Source organism: Dendronephthya gigantea, unplaced genomic scaffold, assembly GCF_004324835.1.
Source record: "Dendronephthya gigantea isolate DGI-Jeju-01 unplaced genomic scaffold, DenGig_1.0 000024F, whole genome shotgun sequence".
In the NCBI taxonomy this organism is placed as follows: domain Eukaryota; kingdom Metazoa; phylum Cnidaria; class Anthozoa; order Malacalcyonacea; family Nephtheidae; genus Dendronephthya; species Dendronephthya gigantea.
In genome coordinates, this window is record NW_021163034.1 from 1890074 (window position 1) to 1914232 (window position 24159).

The 24159-nt window shown below is 39.0% G+C and overlaps 1 protein-coding gene across 6 annotated transcripts in view; it reads left to right on the forward strand.

Annotated features, from left to right (window-relative positions):
• LOC114522963 overlaps positions 1-24159 on the forward strand; it is a 72042-nt gene that overhangs the window by 43332 nt on the left and 4551 nt on the right. For 4 of the 6 annotated variants that reach the window (XM_028543749.1, XM_028543754.1, XM_028543753.1 and 1 more), the window contains 17 exons: positions 12109-12456; positions 13043-13375; positions 14053-14388; positions 15035-15382; positions 15830-16156; positions 16376-16711; positions 16946-17278; positions 17398-17733; positions 18103-18435; positions 18661-18996; positions 19223-19555; positions 20319-20645; positions 20875-21210; positions 21554-21877; positions 21995-22321; positions 22613-22945; positions 23431-23766. In XM_028543749.1, coding sequence (XP_028399550.1) covers positions 12109-12456; positions 13043-13375; positions 14053-14388; positions 15035-15382; positions 15830-16156; positions 16376-16711; positions 16946-17278; positions 17398-17733; positions 18103-18435; positions 18661-18996; positions 19223-19555; positions 20319-20645; positions 20875-21210; positions 21554-21877; positions 21995-22321; positions 22613-22945; positions 23431-23766 — 5682 coding nt within the window. The remainder of the gene's footprint in view (positions 1-12108; positions 12457-13042; positions 13376-14052; positions 14389-15034; positions 15383-15829; positions 16157-16375; positions 16712-16945; positions 17279-17397; positions 17734-18102; positions 18436-18660; positions 18997-19222; positions 19556-20318; positions 20646-20874; positions 21211-21553; positions 21878-21994; positions 22322-22612; positions 22946-23430; positions 23767-24159) is intronic. The other 2 variants (XM_028543750.1, XM_028543751.1) reach the window with 2 other exon arrangements.

The following is a 24159-nucleotide window of genomic DNA, read 5'->3' on the forward strand; positions in this document are numbered from 1 at the left end:
GATGCTAATGTTGTATGTCGTCAACTTGGTTACAGAGGTGCGGCCAGATCTCTACCTGGGAGCCAGGTTCCTAACGGTCCTGGGCCTACATGGTTAGATGGTGTCTCGTGTAATGGAACAGAAAAAACTATACAAAGTTGCAATCATAAGGGTTGGGGAAATTATGATTGTATTTCTCATTTGGAAGACGCCGGCGTTCAATGTATTAATACAACAGGTAAAGCTCCAGATAAAAATGGATGATGGCGAATATTTCCTAGCTAACTGTCCTTAAGATAGATTTTCAGATAAATGATTAACCTGAAAATGAGTAAGTCGAATAAGTTTGAGAGTTTTAGATGATTTAATCCACCATCATAAATATGATGCATAGCATAGCTTTCTTTCCACCATTCCTTTACGCAACCATATAAAAATTCCATTCCAGTAAAACTAGGTGCCTTTTTGATTTGACATTTTAACCTCACTAGTAATGTATATTTTATACATTCAAGTATATTTTTCCTTGTTACTATTTTTACTTCAATGCATCGCTATGACATATTAATATTCATGTAGACATTCTATTTTAGATTCTGGGAGTCCATCGCAAACATTGAGGTTAAAAGGGCCACTGAGTGCAAATGGAACAGGCCGTGTTGAAGTATACTACGCTGGACTATGGGGGACAATCTGTGATCTTGGATGGGATTTCAAAGATGCTTGGGTGGCATGTCGTCAACTTGGATATGCGGTTGCAGTGAGATCCCTTTCTGGGGAACAAGTTCCATCTGGCACTGGACCTGTATTGTTATCTTACGTCCGATGTACTGGGCAAGAACAAAATATAACAAGTTGCCCTAGTGAAGGATGGGGAAATAATTACTGCTCACACTCTCAAGATGCTGGAGTTGAATGTAGTAAAACAGGTGTTAAGCAATCGAAAAATCGCCTGTTTTTCAGACTCTGGAAAAATTTATCTTCGTTTTAACTATTTTTAAACAACTGTTCCACGTTTCGTCGTTTAAAATTTAAATCTACACACTAATGATTCCCAAAATTTTCAAAATGTTTGATTTCGTCTTCTTCTTTTTAAGTTGATACAAAGCCTGTGCCACTGAGATTACAAGGTCCTATGGGTGCTTATGGAATAGGTCGTGTTGAAGTATTCTACCATGGACAATGGGGAACCATTTGCGATGATGAATGGGATATAAATGATGCTAAGGTGGTTTGTCGCCAGCTTGGTTATTCAGGTGCTCTCGAATCTCTAGGAGGTAAACAAGTTTTGTCTGGTTCTGGAAAAATCTTTTTGGATGAAGTCTCGTGTACTGGTATAGAACCATATTTGCAAAGCTGTTCTCATCAGGGCTGGGAAAAACATGACTGCAGTCATGTCCAGGACGCTGGCGTGCATTGCATTAATACAGGTAAATTAAGCTCCAGAAAAACGCAAATCAGGCAAAGATTAAAAAGCATAAAGCTGTATTTAGGTATGGCAAGAGACAACGAGAAACTTGTTAGTATATTATCAGATATGGGCGAAGTAATCAGGAAAATTGCTTCTCAGGCGTCCGCTTCTACGTACAAGTTCCCATACCATACTATCATCTGTCTTTATTAATTTTTCCACTCCCAAGTCGTAACTAGACACGATAATTGTGGTGGGTGCATATCCATATCCATATACTCATTCTTCATGACAAAATTATTTTTGGCGTTTGCAGAAATCCGTCTGGCAGAACTGAATATATGAGTATGCACACCAATATTATCGCGCTAGTTACGTCCCTGCCCCGACAGTTCAAAGTGCTGCTACGACATTTCGAATGTTCTTCCAAACAGCTGCCACTGGGAATCTATCGGAAACGCTGAGGTTACAAGGGCCATTGAGTGCAAAAGGAATAGGTCGTATTGAAATATTCTACAATGGAGAATGGGGGACAATCTGCGATGATGGATGGGATAACGAAGATGCTGGGGTGGTCTGTCGTCAACTTGGGTATGCGGATGCAGTCAGATTTATTCCTGGAGGGGAAGTTCCATCTGGCGATGGACCTGTTATGTTATCTTCCGTGGATTGTACTGGCCAAGAACAAAATATAACAAGTTGTCTTCATAATGGATGGGGAAATAATGTCTGCCCCCATTATCGCGATGCTGGAGTAGAATGTAGTAAAAGAGGTAACTAAAAAGCAACCCAAAAATTGGCATGCTTTTAAGAAACTGCATAGTGAAGGTTTATTTTTTCCCTAACTATTTTCAAACAACCGTTCCACGTGTGGTTGTTTAAAATGTTAAGATCCAACCATCATATTTGATGATTGACCATGTCAAATATAATTATCTTCTTTCTTTAAGCTGTTAGAAAGCCTGGCCCACTAAGATTACAAGGTCCTTGGAAGGCATTCGGAATAGGTCGTGTAGAGATATTCTTAATTGGACAATGGGGAACAATTTGCGATGACTACTGGGATATAAATGATGCTAAGGTGGTATGTCGACAGCTTGGTTATTCCGGTGCTTTTAGACACCTTCGAGGTGGCGATGTTTTATCTGGTTCGGGACCGATATTGTTAGATGATGTATCATGCACTGGAAAAGAAACATATTTGGCAAGCTGTTCTAATCAGGGGTGGACAAATCATGACTGCAGTCATGCCGAGGACGCTGGCGTGCATTGCATTACTACAGGTAAATTAGGCTCCCGAAGCACATTTATCTGACAAAGACTTAAAAAATATAAAGTTGCAGTTTTGCGGATTGATTTAAATATGAATAAATATGCATAATCTAGGCGAAAAATAGCTTCATATAGCGTCTTCGTTTTAGTTTCTTGAACAACTGCATAAAATGGGACCACATGTCTTCATTACACATATTTGTTACACTCCCGAGTTGAGAGGTAAACAAAATTGTTGTTCTTTTATAGGAAGTACAGAGAATCCATTGCAAACACTAAGGCTACAAGGGCCATTGAGTGGGCATGGAACAGGTCGTGTTGAAATATTCTACGCTGGACTGTGGGGGACAATCTGTGATGCTGGATGGGATTTAAAAGACGCTAGAGTTGCATGTCGTCAACTTGGTTATCCTGATGCAGTAAGATATATTCCTGGGGGAGAGGTCCCTTCGGGATATTCAGGTCTGATTTGGCTGTCTAACGTCGATTGTGCAGGCGAAGAACGAAGTCTAACAAGTTGTTTACATGATGGTTGGGGGAAAATGCTTGCCCGCATTATAGAGACGCTGGGGTAGAATGTAGTACAACAGGTAAAACAATCGAAAAGTCTTTTTCACTTTTACTGTCCATTTGCCAGTTAAATTTGAGAAGACCATCTTAATTGTAATTATGGGAATTTGTTAACATACTGATGGTTTAGGAGCACACGATTGTTCCCATTTTGAAGACGTTGGTTAACAATGTAAAGAAAGAGGTGAAGCAACAGAAAATCGGCTTTTGTATTCCAACATCTTTCCAGGGTCATTTGTAAAAACGGTTATCTTTTATCTGAACATTTTGAACTTAAATACACGACACTGGATACACGGCTGCTCTGCGATATTATAACAGGGGCGCCGGAATATCGATAATAACGGGGGCAGATATTCATATATTCGTGTTCTGCATTATTAACTCCTTTTGAAATCGATTGTTTTTACGATCTGCGAACACGAATATATGAATATCTGCCCCCGTTATTATCGATATTCCGGCGCCCCTGGACATTAATTATATGTTGTCCTCTTCAGAATTTGTACGAAATATTGCACGAATTACAAAATCAATTAGGTATTTCAAGAACGAGGTCATTTTCCCTTTATGTAGTTAAAAAAATTAAAAAAATGTAAAATGTTATTGTAAGAAACGCCATTGAGTGTAATAAAGACATGGAGTTTAAAAAGTTTGGTAGTTGCCAAATTTACATCTATCGAAAGAAGAATTGCATTGCAAGTTGCAAGAAAAATGCAATTGTAACTGGGGAATATTGTCAAGGGAATGTTACATCTGCAGTACAGAACAAAAAATATATTTGCATGCAGATTATAACCGGTTGTGTGAAGCTTTGGCCCGAATAACTATCGCTCTTATTTCCGTCTAGCACCACAATCCTTGGACCGGGAAATTGCCAGAAATAGGACAACACCACGAATCATTAATTGACAGCGCTGACGAGATTACAAGATTAAAATGTGCGTATCTTGAATTGGATAATATTTTATTTAAGTAATTCGAATGACTTCGTTCCTTGTAGGTATTAAATCTAAGTCTAATTTCAATTTAGGAGGACAATTCGTGTTTTTCAAAATTTGTAACATTCGCCTGTTAATTGTATGGGTTAAGCAACTTCCTACGCAGAATTAATTATGTGCAATTAGCCTTTCGAATTCTCACGCGACGAATATCCGCAATTTTTGGGGTACTTTCAATTTTCTTAAACGAGTTTAAACGATAATAACAATATAAAAAACATTTTTTAGAGGCAATAGACCATATAATGAGATCTAAAATTAAAGACAGCCGCAGTGATGAGGTCTTATCCTTACGATTTCGAAAAAAAAAATGGCAGCGTATTCGTCATCGCGAGAAAAGCTAATTTAAACGACCTGTATCCGTAAGCTGATGAAAGAATTCTTAATTGACTAAATCATTTCTAAGTTTGTATATATCTGCCAATGGTACGTGGGCCGTGTTACTCGTGTATACACAATTAATGCATTTCATAGTTTAGTCATCTTGATACCGCTTGATATTTTTCTAATCCGGGGTGAGACAACTGCCCTGAAACAACTTTCACGATACACAAAGTTGCTGGTAGCAATGGCTGAATATGATATAAAAATAGACGATATATATGTTTTCTGGATTACTGAATCTCCCCCCCCCCACTGCCCATATACAACAGTAAGTTGCATCTCATAGTCGTGAGACGTCAATTCTTGCGCACTATTAATTGGCAGTCAATACACTTTTCTATATACACATAAGGAGTTATAAGATTATATATCTCTGTATCTAAACAATAACTGATATACAACACTGTTAGCGAAGTGATAATTAAACGTTTTTTAATTGAAGTGTTGTTTTTTTCTTCTTCACTGTGTTTATATGACAATTGATAACCGCAGGCTTTCAATGTCGGGCTTGCAGCCCTGTAATGCACATGCAATACGATTTTCTGAAGATATATGGGTCATACTCATAAAAGCAGAAACAGCAGCCATGCTACTATCGTATCAACAAAAAATCATCTTTGTCAGACGTCAGTTCAGAGCCTTCACCTGGCAACAGCTGGAAGAACTCGCGTATACTCTCGAGATACAACAATCTCAGAACCCTTTGAATGCAACCGCGATCTGTAGCGCGTGGAGGCGCGTGGAAGCCGGCGGCAAGAACTCGCGAGGCTTCGAGATGTAACTCGAGCTGGGATGGGAAGAACCGCTTTAATACGAAAGCAGCGCTTCCAAAGACAAGGAAATAAACAAGCCAGTGAAGCCACGGGATAGTCTACTGAAAGTCTGAGATCAATTTTTAGGATAAGAATAGCAATGAGCCATTGTTTATCAAACCACAAGTAGCCCGCTATAACTGACGCGCACTCAAACATGTACTATGTTACATGGTATTTTTTCGTAAAATTTCGTAAATTCATTAAATATTTAGCCTGTGCATAGCCTGAAATACAATCGTATTACAATTTCAAGTATAGCCTGTGCACCATCTGAATTATCTGATGGCTCGCTCTCATATAAGGTTTCAAATTCGCACTGCGGAAATGCATTGACTGAAAAGGGGTTAAGAGATCAAATGTCCATCAGTACACCCGTATGGCCTTTATATTTTACCAAGTTTAGGCAAATTGTCTAGTTACTTGGCTCCTGCATAATTTCTCGACTTGATATTCGGGCTTCGCATTGTAAACGTAGACGAAACCGCCGTTTGAAGTGCCGTTATTTTTGTATACTTAATTTCTGGGGTTGCTGTATGGACTAACAGTTGGATCTACTGCAGCAAGATGTCTAGCAATATTTTCATAAATTGCGTGTTGGCTGGGCTAATTCTTGTCACATGCCAGTGTCAAGGTAAGTTTGACGCAAATTTCTTTCCTGGGAAGTTAATGAAATTGGCCAAAGTTCCTGGAGAACTCAAGATATGGATTTAAACACAATAAGTGTATCGTTAATATTTACCCAGTCTAAATATTCGTTGCTAAATGAGGTAGCTACGCGGTAATGTAAATAATTGATAGAAAACGTTGTGTCGATCGTGTCGTTAAAGACAAAGCCAGTTACTCCAGTGAGAAGCGTTTGAAGATCAGTCGCTTGTATTCCGTGATTACGTGGTTCTTTAGACTCTTAAAATCGTTCGCGTACAGGAGAGTGTTTAATAACTAGAAATAACGTAGCTAAATAACTATGCTATATGTCACCAACGAGAGATTAATCAAGAGCAGTGCTTACTTATCACGTACGTGGCTACTTGCATCCCTCCAAAAAAATCACGAATATCGCTTCTAGAATGGATTATTCATCCGACCGAACCAAATCCTTTCGGTAAAAGCGATTAATTCCGGTTCAGATCTCACACGCAAACAAGTGTTTCACATATCCCGTCTCGGATTGTCCCGTTTGATCAGTAGATTCCTGAAAACAACCAAAAGGTCCTAAACGGGAACTTGGGAAGAGATTCCCGGAAGTCTTTGATTCAAATCTTAAAAAATACTGAGCATATCGACCAGCCAAACAAACTGTCCTTTGTTTTCGTTGCATAACTTATTTCATTAAAATGAAAACAAAGTTTCCGAACATTCTAAACATTCGGTTGTATACATGACCCGACTAAGTTTAGTCCCAAATTATAAGAAAAATGCTAAACATATATTAAATGGATGCAAATTACAGGAATATTTATGCAGAGATGTTTTGCAGCAATGCGTCGCGTAAGAAGTAGCGGCTGTCGCTGGTTAAATGCATTTACTTTAGCCTGGTAATTGTCCAGATAGTTCACTCACACAGCAAAGTCTGACGCATTGATCAACTCTAGGCTATATAGCCTAGTTGAACTAACGACCACAAGGGTAACTTGCGAGTTGCGTTGTGTGGTATCGAATTCCCTTCTCACAAGAACTACGCAAAATTTCTGCTTGTACCGTCTTAGACAGTAAAATAGACAAAAACGATTTTGAAAACGCTAGAAAACGACGCTCGTGTGCACATAGCCTTTATTTAGAATCTTTACAAAGCTCTGCATTTTATATCATGCTAGAAGAGCAGATTTGAAGTTCTTTTTATCTGGAATACACATGCAACCTTGACACGAACTTGGCACCGATTGGTAACATGATCAAGTGCTACATACACCAGGTGGCCTCTCCCTTTTGGCTGCCCAGAATTCATGTATGCTCACTATGCTCTGATACCCAGCTGCTGGGTATAGTTATACACCATATACGCCTACACAAAGCGTTTAACTCGAGAACAGATACGTTACGTTCACCTTTAGTTGTATACATTACAATACAGCCTCTTCAGGACTTTTTAATTAAATATCAAAAAAAGCGTGCTATGTCGGTTACATTTCATATTCAAAAACAAATTAATGATAACTAGATTAGTGCAAGTGCATCGAGTGTTTAATTAAACAAGATCTGTGCAAGTGAAGATGGAAGAGTGCAAGGAAAGTTGATATGATTTATAATAGGGCTAATTGATTTTCACGAGATATAAGCTGAATTCTCGGAATTAAGTGATATTAGAAACGCCGCATTAACGGGACATGTCGCAGCTCTCGGAAGCTTTCGTCCAATTGGATAATGCTTTTCTATGCTTTCAAAAGAATGAAGCTATGCTATTGGTTGAAACAGAAACGTATTGTAAAGTTCAGCCAATGAAAATTATTCTTGCGAGGAGCTGCGACCCTACCCGCATTAACAGCCAGTAATCACTACACGTCCCCGCAGGTATACACAGATAATTCATAATTGAGTTATAAAGTAGCTACATAAAATTACGGTTAATTACTAATGAATGCATGTCGACCAAATCAGAATATACCTTTCAGGCTTTTAGAAAACAGCATTAGTTATGAACAAATAACAAGTTCGTTCTGTGACAAATTTAATTGTGTGAAATACATAAACTTTGAGAAAATTTACCAAATAGAGTAAATGGAATTTTCAAAAAAAAATTTGACGAGGTATTTAATTTTATACGTTTAGACTTCGTTAAAACTTTACAACAAATTAAACGTTGTTATAAACGCCCGCTTAGGTTATTGTTTATCAAATGTATCATGCAATAAGAAGTGAATGATTATTGATTAATGATTTTATCTGTAGTATTCGGGATGGGATGAACCTTACCTCGATTGTTTATTGTATGTTAATCTAAAATAATTGAATACAGTACATCTAAACGATATCTCAGCGAATGATTACACCAAATTGGAACAATATCAGAACCTGTCATGTTGTAGTAATCAGTAACGTCGTACATCTGCATACGCCCAGGAGGAAAACCCCGTTCGTAATATTAATTACCACCCATGCATGTTGGATAAACAATGAGCGAATCGTGAGACGGCATGGATAATCCCATCCCATCAGGGTCGCATTGTTCATTCATGATGAAGTACGCCTACGACGGCCTATCATTTTTGTAGCAATAGTACAGAGAGTGAGTCCTTATAAGATCTTTATATAAAATTTATGGATTCATTTTTACATTTCATATTTCAGTTGAATTCGTTTGTAATTTGTATAGCTGGATTCAAATGTTACAGAAATAAACATATCACGACGTGACCCAAAAACATGTCATAAGTCATACAACAGCGAACATTTCGTCAGTTCATAATATTAACATTTCATACACCCTATTTCATTTCCGCTTACTCACAGGCGAGAATATTTTATGGCTGGTGCTTCTATTCCGGATGCTGTATTTGATTCCAAAAAGGAAGTTTGGGAATACAAGACACACAAGATACTAGACACACAAGCAAAATTAGCAAATTTAAAAACAGAACCTCGGACTTTCAAATGTTTATCTTGTTCAAAACAAACATCTGCGAGTGTTAAGTATCGTGTATTTGAGAAAGTATTTCTACAAGATTACAGCCTGTCAGCATGACTTGTTATTTCAACAAACACCTCCTTTCAATGAGTTATCATCACTTGGTAATAAATTTTTCAAAAAATGAAAGCAAAAATCTAGTGCAAGTTCCTGAATTAGAAAACTGCATTTTTTGCACCAAATTATTTCCGTGCATTATCCCAGCGTTCGTGCTTTCGAAAGACACGAATAGATATGTAAAACAAAGTATGACAGCTTAACGGGGCAGGGGGGGGAGGGCTTAATGTGTGTCTCTTGGACATAAAACTTCCGACTGTTATTAAAGCCTGTTTCGGTAGAGGATAGTCCTTTGTTATTAAAAAAAATTCTTCGTCACTAACAATCCTCAACAACCCTACCAACACATATCGTCGTCATATGTCTTCCAGATTTGAGGGTAACGGTCAGGCTACAGGGTCCATTAAGTAGAAACGGTACTGGTCGTGTCGAAGTATATCACAATGGTGAATGGGGGACAATCTGCGATGATGGATGGAATATCAGAGATGCTAGAGTTGTATGTCGTCAACTTGGCTATCCCCTTGCTGTTAGAGCACTTAAAGGTGACCAGGTTCCTTCAGGTTCTGGACCGATATGGTTAGATGACGTCGTTTGTAGTGGGAAAGAACAGAACATAGGAAGATGCATGCATGATGGATGGGGAAATAGCGATTGCGAGCACAACGAAGACGCCGGAGTAGAATGCAGTTCTGCAGGTAAAAAACTGCCGACTAAAATCAGATAGCTAACTGTATGGTCGATAATAATTGCTACTGCTTTTCGTTTTCTTAAAAGTTGTTGCCGGTAAGCCTGGAGCAATAAGATTGCAAGGGCCATCGAGTGCAAATGGAAAAGGGCGCGTTGAAGTGCTCCACGATGGACAATGGGGGACGATCTGTGACGACGAGTGGGATATAAATGACGCCAGAGTTGCATGTCGTCAACTTGGTTATTCTGACGCAGTCAGACCTCTTCAAGGGGGGCAGATTCCTGCTGGTTCTGGACCCATTTGGTTAGACGACGTCATATGTACGGGAGAAGAACGAGTTATAACAAGTTGTTCTCACCGTGGATGGGGTAATCAGGATTGCAAACATTCAGAGGACGCTGGTGTAGTTTGTAATACGACAGGTAAAGCTACGGCTAGATGCAATTAGACGCATTTATATGTGTAGACTGTTGAGAACTTTGAAAGCATGCTCAAAAGAAAATTTTAAAGCCGAGTTGAATTATCTTTCGTAAATATTATATTGCACTTAAATTGTAGTCTTTTAAATGGGTTCAAAAATTTCTTGTTTTACCTTTTCCTTTCCTCTTTCAGACATACCTATCTTCTCATGCATGGCATGAGGTTTCTTACAGTTTTTTTATAGTTGATCGTTAGTGAACATTAAATTTTCCATCTCATTCTCTTAAGTTCTTCCCAAGCCTGGTTCACTCAGGTTACAAGGTCCTTTGAGTGCGAATGGTACTGGTCGTGTTGAAGTATTTCACGACGGAGAATGGGGGACAATCTGTGACGATGAATGGGGTTTGGAGGACGCAAGGGTGGCATGTCGTGAACTTGGCTATCCAGATGCCCGTGAAGCTCTTCATGGTGACCGAGTTCCATCTGGTTCTGGACCTATTTTGTTAGATGGAGTCTCGTGTACTGGAATAGAAAGAAATTTAACAAATTGTTCTCATCAGGGATGGAGAATTCACGATTGCAGCCATTCTGAAGACGCTGGTGTGCAGTGCTTAACAACAGGTAAAGCTCCAGATACGAAGGTATTTATAGAGGTGTGATAACGTATAACAAATCATAGAAGTAAAATTATAGCTCTTCTTCTAGATATTTAGATATAGTACAGGGATCGACTTTAAGTGTTTACAGGTACGCTCATTTTTGTAAACCGGTCATAAGGATTTAAAGGATATCGATTTGCAATCGAGATGATTGACCTGAGGTTGACAGGCCTTGGGGTGAGGTGAGGCTTGAGAGGGAATGCTTTTGTTAGTAATTACATGTCCGGAATCCGTAAATAAAACGTTGTGCAAAAGTTTACCTTGGGGACACAAAATCTAACACCCGACTCTTAGTTCTAGTAAATGAATACACTACATTAACGATTTCTATTTTACAATTTCCATTTAATCTCTTTTTCGCACGTTAAACCTCTCTCTAAATTTTACTGGATTCTTATGAAAGAAATAATAAGGCGTTGTTTTCTCCACTTCCCACACCGCTGTAATTTTACCGTTCATGAGAAATTCGCTATTTGTGACTTTGTCATGAATCGTGTTGGTGAACTTAAGCTCGGGATATTCTTTTAAGCTCTTTCAGATAAAGTTGGGACATTGAGGTTACAAGGGCCATTGAGTACAATTGGAAAAGGTCGTGTTGAGGTATTTTACCGTGGAGAATGGGGAACAATCTGCGATGATGAATGGGATAGAAATGACGCCAGAGTTGTTTGTCGTCAACTTGGATATTCAGATGCTGTTAGATCGCTTTCTGGGAATGCGGTTCTTTCCGGTACTGGACCTATATGGTTAGACGACGTTGGTTGTATTGGAAAAGAACTAAATATATCGAGCTGCTCTCACGCAGGATGGGGTAATCAAAATTGCGGGCATTCGGAAGATGCTGGGGTAGAATGTGAAACAAAAGGTATCTATCGTAGTCAAATAAGTTACACGCGTTCAAATTTGCGTAGTAAGAACGATAATTGGGTGTCCATATGTTACGCAGGATTGATTCTTTTCAAATCGATTCTTTAGAGTCTGTTAACATGACATGACGCGCAGTGCGTTTCTTTCACACAGTTCATCACTCGAAGTGACGTACCTTTTGGCCCTTCAAGAGGCGCCCGGAACCATAGGGAAGCTGCCCCGCTGCCCTTCCCTGAGGAGGACAGCCCTTTTCTGCTTAATTGCGATATCATGAGTGAAACGATTCAATCTTGGAATCTTTATTACAAAATATTGATACCCTAGCTCCTTCAACTTCAATTTCTGGCTTTAATATTACAGATTTTGAAGTTACTGGTAATCTATCGAAAACTCTGAGGTTACGAGGACCATCGAGTGCAAATGGAACTGGCCGTGTTGAAATATTCCACAAAGGACTATGGGGGACAATTTGTGATGATGGTTGGGGTATAAATGATGCTAGGGTTGCATGCCGTCAACTTGGGTACCCGGATACATTTAGGCCTCTTACTGGAGAAGACGTACCTTCTGCATCTTCTGGAGTTATTTGGTTAAGTTACGTTCGTTGTTCCGGCCGGGAACAAATTCTAACAAGTTGTTCTCACAATGGTTGGGGAAATAATGCCTGCTCGCATTCTGAAGACGCTGGAGTAGAATGTAGTACAACAGGTAAAGCACCCGAAAAAAATTGCTCTAATAAAACTCCAGTATGCTAATAATTCTAAGTAAATATTTCTCTGCACGTCAATCAAAGTTCCATTAATCTAAATAGGGGTATAATAGCATATTTTACCTATTGCAAGGAATTTTTGAAAGCCAGATGTCCTTCAGTATAATTAAAGCGGTGTTTGACGCAAAAAGTTACAAAGGGAGATCATGTTTTATTTAACCAAAATTCTGGTCAAACATGCAGTCACAATAGATTTGGCCACGGCATGATAAAAATCTTGTTTACTACTGGGAGTCCCCTTGCTTACCATAATTACCATAATAAAAAAAGTTAATGGCACGTTTCACATTTGAATATGCAATGATATGTATGACTTGAATTTCTGAAAACTTTCATAACGGTCTACCGAACTGTTCACTTTACCTGTAGACTGATTTGCAATTTTTCGTGTATGAAATTTTAATAGCTTGGCTCATAGCTACTCAGCTGCAGTATATCTTACAGGCTCACAGAATTTTTACTTGGTATCAACTTCGTTTATAACTATACCATCGCTGACCTGATATATCCGCAAATGCTTTTCAGTTCTTGCAGATAAGCCTGTGACACTAAGGTTACAGGGACCATTGAGTGGAAATGGAACAGGTCGTGTTGAAGTACTGTACAATGGAGAATGGGGAACAATTTGTGATAAAGGTTGGGATTTCAGCGATGCCAGGGTTGTATGTCGACAACTTGGCTATCCGGGCGCCGTTAATGCTCTTCAAAGCAATGCTCCATCTGGTACCGGGCGAATATGGTTATCTTATGTCGCTTGTACCGGAGAGGAAGGAAATATAGGAAGTTGTTCTCATAATGGGTGGGGAAATCAGCAGTGTCAACATAACGAAGACGCTGGTGTTAAATGCACAACAGAAGGTAAAGTAGCAATGTTGTATATTGGGGATGCTTTTTTTGTTTGTTAGACCATGATTTTCAGCAAATGGAAGAAAATATATGCAACTGAATTTGTCAAACATTACGCGGGCTTTTTATTTGAAGAAAATTAAAGGCACTATAATCTACCTTACCTTGTTGTCCTGGAGCCGGTTCCAAAGATGGATAAGGTTATCCGCGTGATAGTGATTTATTTATTTTTTTTAAAACGTTAGAAAATGTTGACCCTTTGACAACGTTCATTCTTGTTAACCAGTTACAAGGATTTGAACGGTTTGCAAGTGAGTTGATTGATGTGACGTTGAGAGAGCTTATCAAAGAGAATTCGTTTGTTAGTAATTCCATGTCCAGAACCCGTGAATAACACGGTGTGAAACAGTTTACATAAGGGACACAAGATCTTAGTTCCAGCGAGTAAATGCCCGATATTTCACGATTTTATTTTGCAATTCCATTTAATTTTCAACCCTTTTTTTTGTTACACTGACTTCTTCAGTTTTAACTAGATTCTTATGTGGGAAATAAAACATTGCTTTCTCCATACTGTAATTCTAGCTAATCAACTCTAGCTGTAATTTTACCGTTCATGACCAATTCGCTATTTTGTGACTCTGTCATGAATCGTGTTGGTGAACTTAAGCTCGGGATATTCTTTTAAGCTCTTTCAGATAAAGTTGGGACATTGCGGTTACAAGGGCCATTGAGTACAATTGGAAGAGGTCGTGTTGAGGTATTTTACCGTGGAGAATGGGGAACAATCTGCGATGATGAATGGGATATAAATGATGCCAGGGTTGTTTGTCGTCAACTTGGTTATTCAGATGCTGTTAGATCGCTTTCTGGGAATGCGGTTCCTTCCGGTACTGGACCTATATGGTTAGACGACGTCGGTTGTTTTGGAAAAGAACTAAATATATCAAAGTGTACTCACGCAGGATGGGGTAATCAAAATTGCGGGCATTCGGAAGATGCTGGAGTAGTATGTAAAACATCAGGTATCGCCTTCGCATACTAACACACGTTTTTTTCCACACAGCTTATGACTCGAAGCGATGTACCTTGTGGCTCTTCTGCAATTGTTTGGTCAACTTACGTTGGCTGTTCTGGCGGGCAAGAATGTCTAACTAGGTGTAACCATTTTGGTTGGGCCGAGGTGTCAAAACTATGGGAAAGCTACCTCGCTGCCCTTCGCATTCGGGGACAGCCCTATTCTGCCAAATTGCAATATCATGAATGTACTTCTTTACTTAATTATTTTTAACATATACCTTGCATTATGCATGCCTTTCGCTTTAAATCTTGCCGTTTAAACCTTTGAAAATACGTTTTACTGTGGATGTGAAAGTCTGTGTGTATTCTTATATTTAAGTACTAATCCCAAAGTGAATGTATCCTTTCATAAAATCCCTTGCCTAAATTGTTGCCTATGTGGTTAGGCTACTTTATAATTCCCTATGTTTCGCGTGAACAGATACTCTATAGCTTATTTTCATTCTCTGAAGAAAGAAACATTTCAAAACATTTTTACGTAGTGATATGTTTTAAAGTTGAAATCTGTATTATAGAGAATTAATACCCTAGCTCCTTCAACTTCATTTTATGGCAACAACATAAATACATAACATATCTTTATTATTACAGATTTTGAAGTTACTGGTAATCAATCGCAAACACTGAGGTTACGAGGGCCATTGAGTGCAAATGGAACAGGCCGTGTTGAAATATTCCACAAAGGACTATGGGGGACAATTTGTGAACGTGGTTGGGATTTAAGCGATGCTAGGGTTGCATGTCGTCAACTTGGGTACCCGGATGCAATTAGGTCTCTTACTGGAGACGACGTACCGTCTGGATCTTCTGGAGTTATTTGGTTAAGTTACGTCCGTTGTTTTGGCCGAGAACCAAATCTAACAAGTTGTTCTCACAATGCTTGGGGAGATAATACCTGCTCGCATTCTGAAGACGCCGGAGTAGAATGTAGTACAACAGGTAATTGAAGCAACCAAAAAGAATTCCTTTTTTTGTCCCCTTTTGTTTCGGTAAATTTCGACTTTATAAGCCTTTATTCGCGTAAATTTTTGTTCAGGAAAAACGTTCGAATGAGAGGTTTTTTTTGCGGAGGTTTCCTGAAATTATTTTAGATCAGCATTAATGGGAGTTGTTTTTCATGAACAGCCAATAAGTTGTTAACAATTTTCTGATAAAAAAGTTGTTCTCCTTAACTTAGCTTCCACATTCCAGCAAATCGTTTCAGTGACCGGAACTTAAGAACTAATTTTCTGCCTTTCCTTTTTTCTCAGACAAGTCTTGAAATGTTGCAAATGAAATCTAATTTCTTCTTTCGTTAACCAAGAATGCGCTCATATTTACGCATTCTGATTGAATTATTGAAAATGTAAACAAATTTGCTAATTTTGAATTTGTTTTTGGTTGCAGACTCGAAACTGTCAATCAGGTTGCAGGGGCCACTAAATGCTACTGGTATTGGTCGTGTTGAAGTGTTTTATGACGGACAGTGGGGAACGATCTGTGATGATCGCTGGGGATTGGACGATGCTAGGGTTGTGTGTCGTCAACTTGGTTTTTCAGATGCCGTGAGAGAACTCCCAGGGGGTTTGGTTCCATCTGGTTCTGGGCGTATTTGGTTGGATGAAGTCGCCTGTATTGGAGAAGAACGAAACATAGCAATGTGTGACCATAACGGTTATGGAAATCATGATTGCTCACATTCTGAAGACGCCGGAGTAATATGTAGGAGTACAGGTGAAGCAAGAGATGAAACTTTTTAAAAAAATAATTTTGCGGGCAGTGATGAAAGGGATAATATTTTTATTTATATTGATAATATTTTTCATGATTTATATTGCAGTTAAATAGCTGCAAATTTCCAAATTGCGTTACGAGGATTGTTTCTGGTAAACATTCAACATGAAACCATAAAACCCCGGTACTTTATATATATATATGTGTGTTCCATCTCAGGTACCTGGAACCAATCGCTAGCACTGAGATTACAAGGGCCATTGAGTGCTAATGGAACAGGTCGCGTTGAAGTGTTCTACAGAGGACAATGGGGAACAATCTGTGATAATGAATGGGATATAACAGATGCCATTGTTGCATGCCGTCAACTTGGGTATGCGACTGCAGTCAGATCTATTCCTGGGGGGGAGGTTCCTCCTGGGACTGGACCTGTTATGTTATCTAAAGTCCGTTGCACTGGCCAAGAACAGGATATAAGAAGTTGTCCTCACAATGGGTGGGGAAACAATGACTGCTTACACTCTAAAGATGCCGGGGTAGAATGTAGAGCAACAGGTAATTTCGCCCACCGAAAATCTCATATATTCAATAACATATTTGTGAGAATGAGATTCCAACAGTTGCTTCTTTATTTCAAACAACCGTTTTATGTTTGGTTGCTTCAGCTTCTTCTAGTATTTCACCACTTTTTTTGTATCATTTGTGTAAAATGTACATAAGCTATTGATTGCTAAACTTTTCAATGATGATTGAAAAATAAAATTAATCAAATCATCTTATTCCTTCAAGTTGTTACTAAGCCTGCGACGCTGAGATTACAAGGTCCTGATAATGCATATGGAAAAGGCCGTGTGGAGGTATTCTACAATGGACAATGGGGAACAATCTGCGATGATAGATGGGATATGAATGACTCCAAGGTGGTATGTCGCCAACTTGGATATTCAGGTGCTTTAAGATATCTCCAAGGTGGTCAGGTTCCATATGGTTCTGGACCCATATTTTTAGACGAAGTTTCGTGTGATGGAACGGAGCAAAGTTTAGCAAATTGTTCTCATCCAGGATGGCGAGTGCATGATTGCAGTCATTTCGAAGACGCTGGTGTTGAATGCCTTAGAGAAGGTGAAGCTGTTTAAAATATTTTTACTTTTTCTCAATCTCATAACTTCCAATTGAAACCTTTAAGAAGATGATTAGAGTTCCTTAATTTCTGTCTTTAATGTTCTTGTCATTCTTTCAAGATTCATCAACGTATGGATCAATTAGGTTACAAGGCCCATTAAGTGCAAATGGAACAGGTCGTGTTGAAGTCTTTCATAGCGGACTATGGGGGACAATTTGTGATGATGGATGGGATATCAAAGATGCCAAAGTTATATGTCGTCAACTTGGTTATCCAGATGCAGTGAGATCTCTTGGTGCGGGCCTGGTTCCTCCAGGATCTTTTGAACCGGTTTGGTTAGCTCACGTCAATTGTACAGGTAGAGAACAAAATCTAACAAGCTGTTCCTATGCTAGATGGGGTAATACTGGTTGCTCACACTCTGAAGACGCTGGAGTAGAATGTAGTACAACAGGTTAGTACTATTACTGCAAAATCGTAGTGAACACTATCTACAGAAGTTAGATTTCTAAACTTTCTGATCGGCAAATGCGTAAATCTTCGTCGATACGTAAATATTTATCTAATGTTCTTCTCCTCTTATGTCACTGTGGAAAAAGTATCCTGAAAGTTGCGTAGTGTTTTGCTGGCTTAGGTTTATGTCAATTCTGCAGTTTTTTCTACCAACGTTTTGTTTGGCATTCAGCGTGTTAAATGGCCAAAATTTTAATAAAAACGACATTAAAACTTGAAAGACTTTGCAACTAGAAATCAAAGCAAATTATAACCAGCATAGGGGTAAATGATTGATTAATAAATTTAACATTCGTCTTGTTCCTTTAAGTTCGTCCAAAGGATGGATTACTTAGGTTACGAGGACCTTCGAGTGCATACGGAAATGGTCGTGTTGAAGTATTCTACAATGGCCAGTGGGGCACAATCTGTGATGATAGATGGGATATTGAAGATGCTAGAGTCGCATGTCGCCAGCTTGGCTATTCAGATGCTCTTAAAGCTCTTCAGGGCGGCCGAGTTCCATCTGGTTCTGGACCAATACTGTTGGATGAAGTCTCGTGTACTGGAATAGAAAGAAATTTAACAAGTTGTTCTCATCAAGGATGGGGAATTCACGATTGCAGCCATTCTGAAGACGCTGGTGTTGAATGCATTACAAAAGGTGTAGATCGCTATAAACTTATATAGTGCTTCGTCACGTATAGTAACATAAGATAACAATATCATTCATTATTCGGAAAAAGTTTTGGCACCTAAAAATTGTTCAACTCATTTGTAGTTAGGGACAAGACTAGTTTTATACTATATACCTCCTCATTTATAAAATCGGCTGTTATATTGATATGAGTCGTATTGGTTAACTAATATTCGCCGATTTACCTCCAAGCTATTTCAGATAAAGATGGATCATTGAGGTTACAAGGGCCATCGAGTGCAAATGGTAGAGGTCGTGTTGAAGTTTTCTACAATGGACAATGGGGTACAATCTGCGATGATGAATGGGATATAAATGACGCCAGGGTTGTTTGTCGTCAACTTGGTTATTCAGATGCTGTTAAATCGCTTTCGGAGGACAAGGTTCCTTCTGGTTCTGGGCCTATATGGTTGGACGACGTCAGCTGTACTGGGGCAGAATTTAATATATCAAGCTGTTCTCATGGAGGTTGGGCCAATCAGGATTGCGCGCATGCGGAGGACGCTGGTGTGGAATGCAAAACAGCAGGTATATTTGATTTGATAAAAACATGAAGCCAACCATCCCTTTTGGAGGACTTTTTGGTATTTACACTACAGTATCGATTCAATTGAAAAATTTCATTGAATGATTCAGATTAGATAAACCTCGTTTTATGATGTCGTGGATAGGTTTTCAACTTTAGAATGACTCTCATTAACTATCACAAATTCATCAGAATCGATGCAGGATTTAATCATGTCATTCCTTTAAGATGTGACAAAGCCTGGGGCATTAAGGTTGCAAGGACCTCTGAGTAAAAATGGGAATGGTCGCATCGAAATATTCTACAACGGACAATGGGGAACAGTCTGCGATGATAAATGGGATATAAAAGACGCTAATGTTGCATGTCGCCAACTCGGTTATTCAGGTGCCTTTAAGGCTCTACAAGCCAGCCAGGTTCCCACTGGTTCTGGACCTATACTGTTAGATGACGTCTCGTGTACTGGAACAGAACCAAATTTAACAAGTTGTTCTCATCTGGGATGGGGAATTAGTGATTGCAGTTCTTCTGAAAACGCTGGCGTGCTATGCTTTACAGAGGGTAAGTCTACAAAAAAACATAGCGTGTCCCAAAAATTTTCCTTATCACAAATAACTCATCATTTGTGTTATACCTCAGTTACCTAAAACAGTTTCTGAGAACCTGTTTACATGATTCCGGTTACCCAAAGTCTTTATGAAACCAAACAAACACATGCTATTGTTGGGATGACTACACTACCACCAGAATCACGTTATTTCTCATTCCAACACTTTAAATTCACCTCGCGGGCTTCGTTAAATCTCGGCTAAGCGGGATCATGTAAATAAGCCTCCAATCGGTGTTGTAGCCAGCATCGTTAATTGGGGGGGGGGGGCATATTCATATAGATATTCATGTTAACAGACTGTAAAGACAATTGATTTGAAAAGAAATTAATCCTGCGTATCACGAATATATGAATACGCCCCCCAATGATCGTTCTAGCTACGCCACTGCACCCAATAGATAGTTCATTCGACAAGCTTAAGGAGTAGACTCGATCGTGTTTGATATAATATTATACCTTCATTGTAAATTGTCCACTTAAAAAACTTGATTTATATTACGTAATACGGCAATCAATGAAAAAGTTCAATCGAATCAGTTCCTCCCAAAAGTGAAAAATCACACTGCAGCGGGCAATTTGTTTCTAAACTCAAAAAAGATCGATAAATAGTGCTGTATAGGTTTGTTAGCCATTCATATGTTGAACAGCGCTTGGTATTTTTTTTAATCTAGTCAATTTCACCAAATTAAACGATCATTTTTTATGTTTTAACAGACATGAAATTACAACTACGGTTACAAGGACCTCTAAGTGCGAATGGTACTGGTCGTGTTGAAGTGCTCTACAACGGACAATGGGGAACAATCTGTGATGATGGGTGGGATTTGCAGGACGCTAGAGTTGCATGTCGGCAACTCGGTTATGCAGACGCAGTCGTGGAACTTGATGGGAGCCAGGTTCCATCTGGTTCTGGGCGTATTTGGTTAGATAACGTCGCCTGTACTGGCGAAGAAGAAAATATAGCAGAATGTCCTAGTAACGGTTTAGGAAATGAAGACTGTTCCCATTCCGAAGACGCTGGAGTTGAATGTAGCAGAACAGGTAAAACAAGAGTTGCAATATGCTACAGAGGCCAGTTGTATAAAACTCTTTAACTATACATTTTTCATACTTCAGAAATCACACGACTCTGATTGGCTCTGATTTCCCCAATTGCCAATTAGCCCCACAAGCATACTGGCCTTAGGACTATACCAATTTTTTTACCATACAATAACTACCATTTGAAATAACTACCATTTTTAACAATATGTTTAAATATGCTTTCAAGTTCTTGTAGATAACCCTGTGCAACTGAGATTACAAGGGCCATTGAGTAAGAATGGGACAGGTCGTGTTGAAGTATTCTTTGCTGGAGAATGGGGAACAGTTTGTGATGTTGGATGGGACATACAAGATGCAAAGGTTGCATGTCGACAACTTGGTTATCGAAATGCCATCAGACCTCTTCAAGGCGACCAGGCTCCCTCTGGTTCAGGGCGTATATGGCTACAAGAGGTTTCGTGTACTGGGGAAGAACAAGATATCACCAGTTGTTCGCATCCCGGATGGGGAAAACAAAGTTGCGAACATTCCAAAGACGCTGGAGTAGAGTGCAGTAACGAAGGTAGAGGAACTGCTAAAAATTGATCACGTACTAATCTATATTACATCCTTATACAAAGAAGATGAAGCAAATTTTGATTTTGCACGGCTTTTATGAAAAATATATGTCATGAGAAATACTTCCTCATTCGCTCTGTCGATTACTTCAGGGCTTTTCCTTAACAATTAAGTGTTGCTTAAGTGTAGCTGAGATTGTTAACCTCGTATATTCCAATGTAACAAAACGAACGCGGATAAATATGAGGATTATAATTTTTATAGAGAAATGATTTAAATGTGGAAAACACATATTTTAAGTTTTTGACTTCATCTTCAGACTAACTACTGTTATAACATATGTTTAGATATACCTCCTGTGGCAATCAGGTTACAAGGTCCTTCGAGTGAACTTGGAAAAGGTCGTGTTGAAGTATTCTTCAACGGACAATGGGGAACAATTTGTGGTAATGGTTGGGATTTGAATGATGCTAGGGTTGTATGTCGTCAACTTGGCTATACGGATGCATTTAGAACACTTGGCCAGGTTCCTCCTGGTTCCGGACCTATATGGTTAGATGAGCTTGAATGTAGTGGGGAAGAACAAAATATAACAACATGTTTTCATCCCGGTTGGGGAAATCACGATTGCAGCCATTCTGACGATGCTGGAGTAGAGTGTAAAACAGCAGGTAAAACAGAACGATGTAAATAAATAATTATTGTATAAAGGATATGTAATAGCTAATTGATAATCTAATCTCCCAACTACGATTTAGAAATTACACTATTCCCTCAACTTTTTGTAGGTAATGTTTTATCACTAAGGTTAGAAGGACCATCGAGTGTGAATGGTACTGGTCGCGTTGAAGTGTTATACAATTCGGAATGGGGGACAATCTGTGATGATTTTTGGGATATGAATGATGCTAGGGTTGTATGTCGTCATCTTGGTTATCCAAGTGCCGTAAGGAGTCTTCGAGGAGGCCAGGTCTCGCCTGGTTCTGGACCTATTTGGTTAGATGATGTTGAATGTACTGGGGAAGAACAAAATATAGCAAATTGTTCTTATAATGCTTTGGGATTTCATGATTGCGACCATTCGGAAGACGCTGGAGTTGAATGTAGCACGACAGGTAAAAATATAGAGGAATTCAGTATGAGATCTAAGAATATTTGATCAGATCTGTTCATTATTGGATGAACACATTGAATCTCGTTTAACAATTTGTGACAACCATGTCCTCCCAAAAGCAGCAAAAATTTGTAGAGGGAAGATTAGAATAAATTTTATTTCACAAATTTGCCATTATTCGTCTGCTTGAAATATGCTTTACTTTTTTTCAATCCTATAACTTCTAATTGAACCATTTAAGGCGATGATTAGAGTTTCTTCTCCGTCTTAATGTTCTTGTCATTCCTTCAAGATTCATCAACGTATGGATCAATTAGGTTACAAGGCCCATTGAGTGCAAATGGAACAGGTCGTATTGAAGTATTTCATAATGGACAATGGGGAACAATCTGTGATGACGAATGGGATATAGAAGATGCTAGGGTTGCATGTCGTCAACTTGGTTACCAGAGTACAGTCAGAGCTCTTCAAGGGTCCCAAGTTCCTTCCGGTTTTGGCCCCATATGGTTAGAGAACGTCATTTGTAGTGGCAAGGAAGAACAATTAACAAGTTGTCCTCATCGGGAATGGGGAGATCATGATTGCTCTCATTCCGAAGACGCTGGAGTGGAATGTAGTACAAGTGGTAAATATGCTTGATAAGGATTTTGCTATTATGCTGCATTTCAGTATCATTTATAGATACATCTGTGGTGCGTTTTATACAAAATTTTTACACCAAGATAACATGCATGCAGTGTGACGAAGTATGGGCTGTATTTCCACTCTTGCTTTTCAATACAGGGGTTGATCACAAGGCCTGAACCATGTACTGTATTCTTTGTATAAAATCCCATTCACCATCGGCATTCATGAAAACTCTAGATGCACAGTTTTTTTAAAAGATTTCAAAAATTGTGTATCAGCACTTTTTTCAAATAACTTGCTGTTCCATAAGGTTTATATGTACGTATGTATGTTCCATTTTATAATACTGTTTTGAAAAGTAAATTGAGCACTCGTTTGCTGAGTGTCGGAGGATCATTGTTAACACCAGTTTTATACAACTTCTGATTGCTTGTCAGGTTTTGATAAACCCTCGACTAAAAACCGAAAAAAATTGTTTTACAGATCCCTCCCCAATGAAGACCATCAGATTAAAAGGGCCATCAAGTAGCATTGGTAATGGTCGCATCGAAGTCTATCACAATGAACAATGGGGAACAATCTGTGATGATAACTGGGATATCGAAGATGCTCAGGTTGCGTGTCGTCAGCTTGGTTATACAGATGCTGTTCGAGCACTTCCCGGGCGTGAGGTTCCTTCTGGTTATGGACAACCTATATGGCTAGATGAAGTCAATTGTAGTGGAGAAGAACAAGATATTGCAAGTTGTTCCAATCCCGGATGGGGGAATACAGATTGCGGGCATTCGGAAGACGCTGGTGTAGAATGTTCTTCAGTAGGTAATAATAAACGTTTTTAAATGAATGTAGCTATACATGACGTAATACATATATTGTCTTTTCAAACATCTAAACTAGGGTGTTGGGTTCATTTGTTATCGCTACTATGTGCATTAATGCAAGGGGAATTGTATAATGAAGGACTTACTTGAATTTGCCAGATTAGCAAGTTTTTCTGTTAAAGGTTTCAATTGGAGACTTTTTGAAGAATGTATACGTAGGATCATGCATACCGCTCCAGACTCTGATGAGACAGGTTACCTGCAGTTGCAAAACGTTTTCACGTCTCTTTCCCACGAACCCGCAATTTTTTCGATTTGTTCCCGAGACAGTTGTTACACGGGATGACGTGAGATGTTAAGTGTACTGTAGCTCTAATACTAATCTGTTATC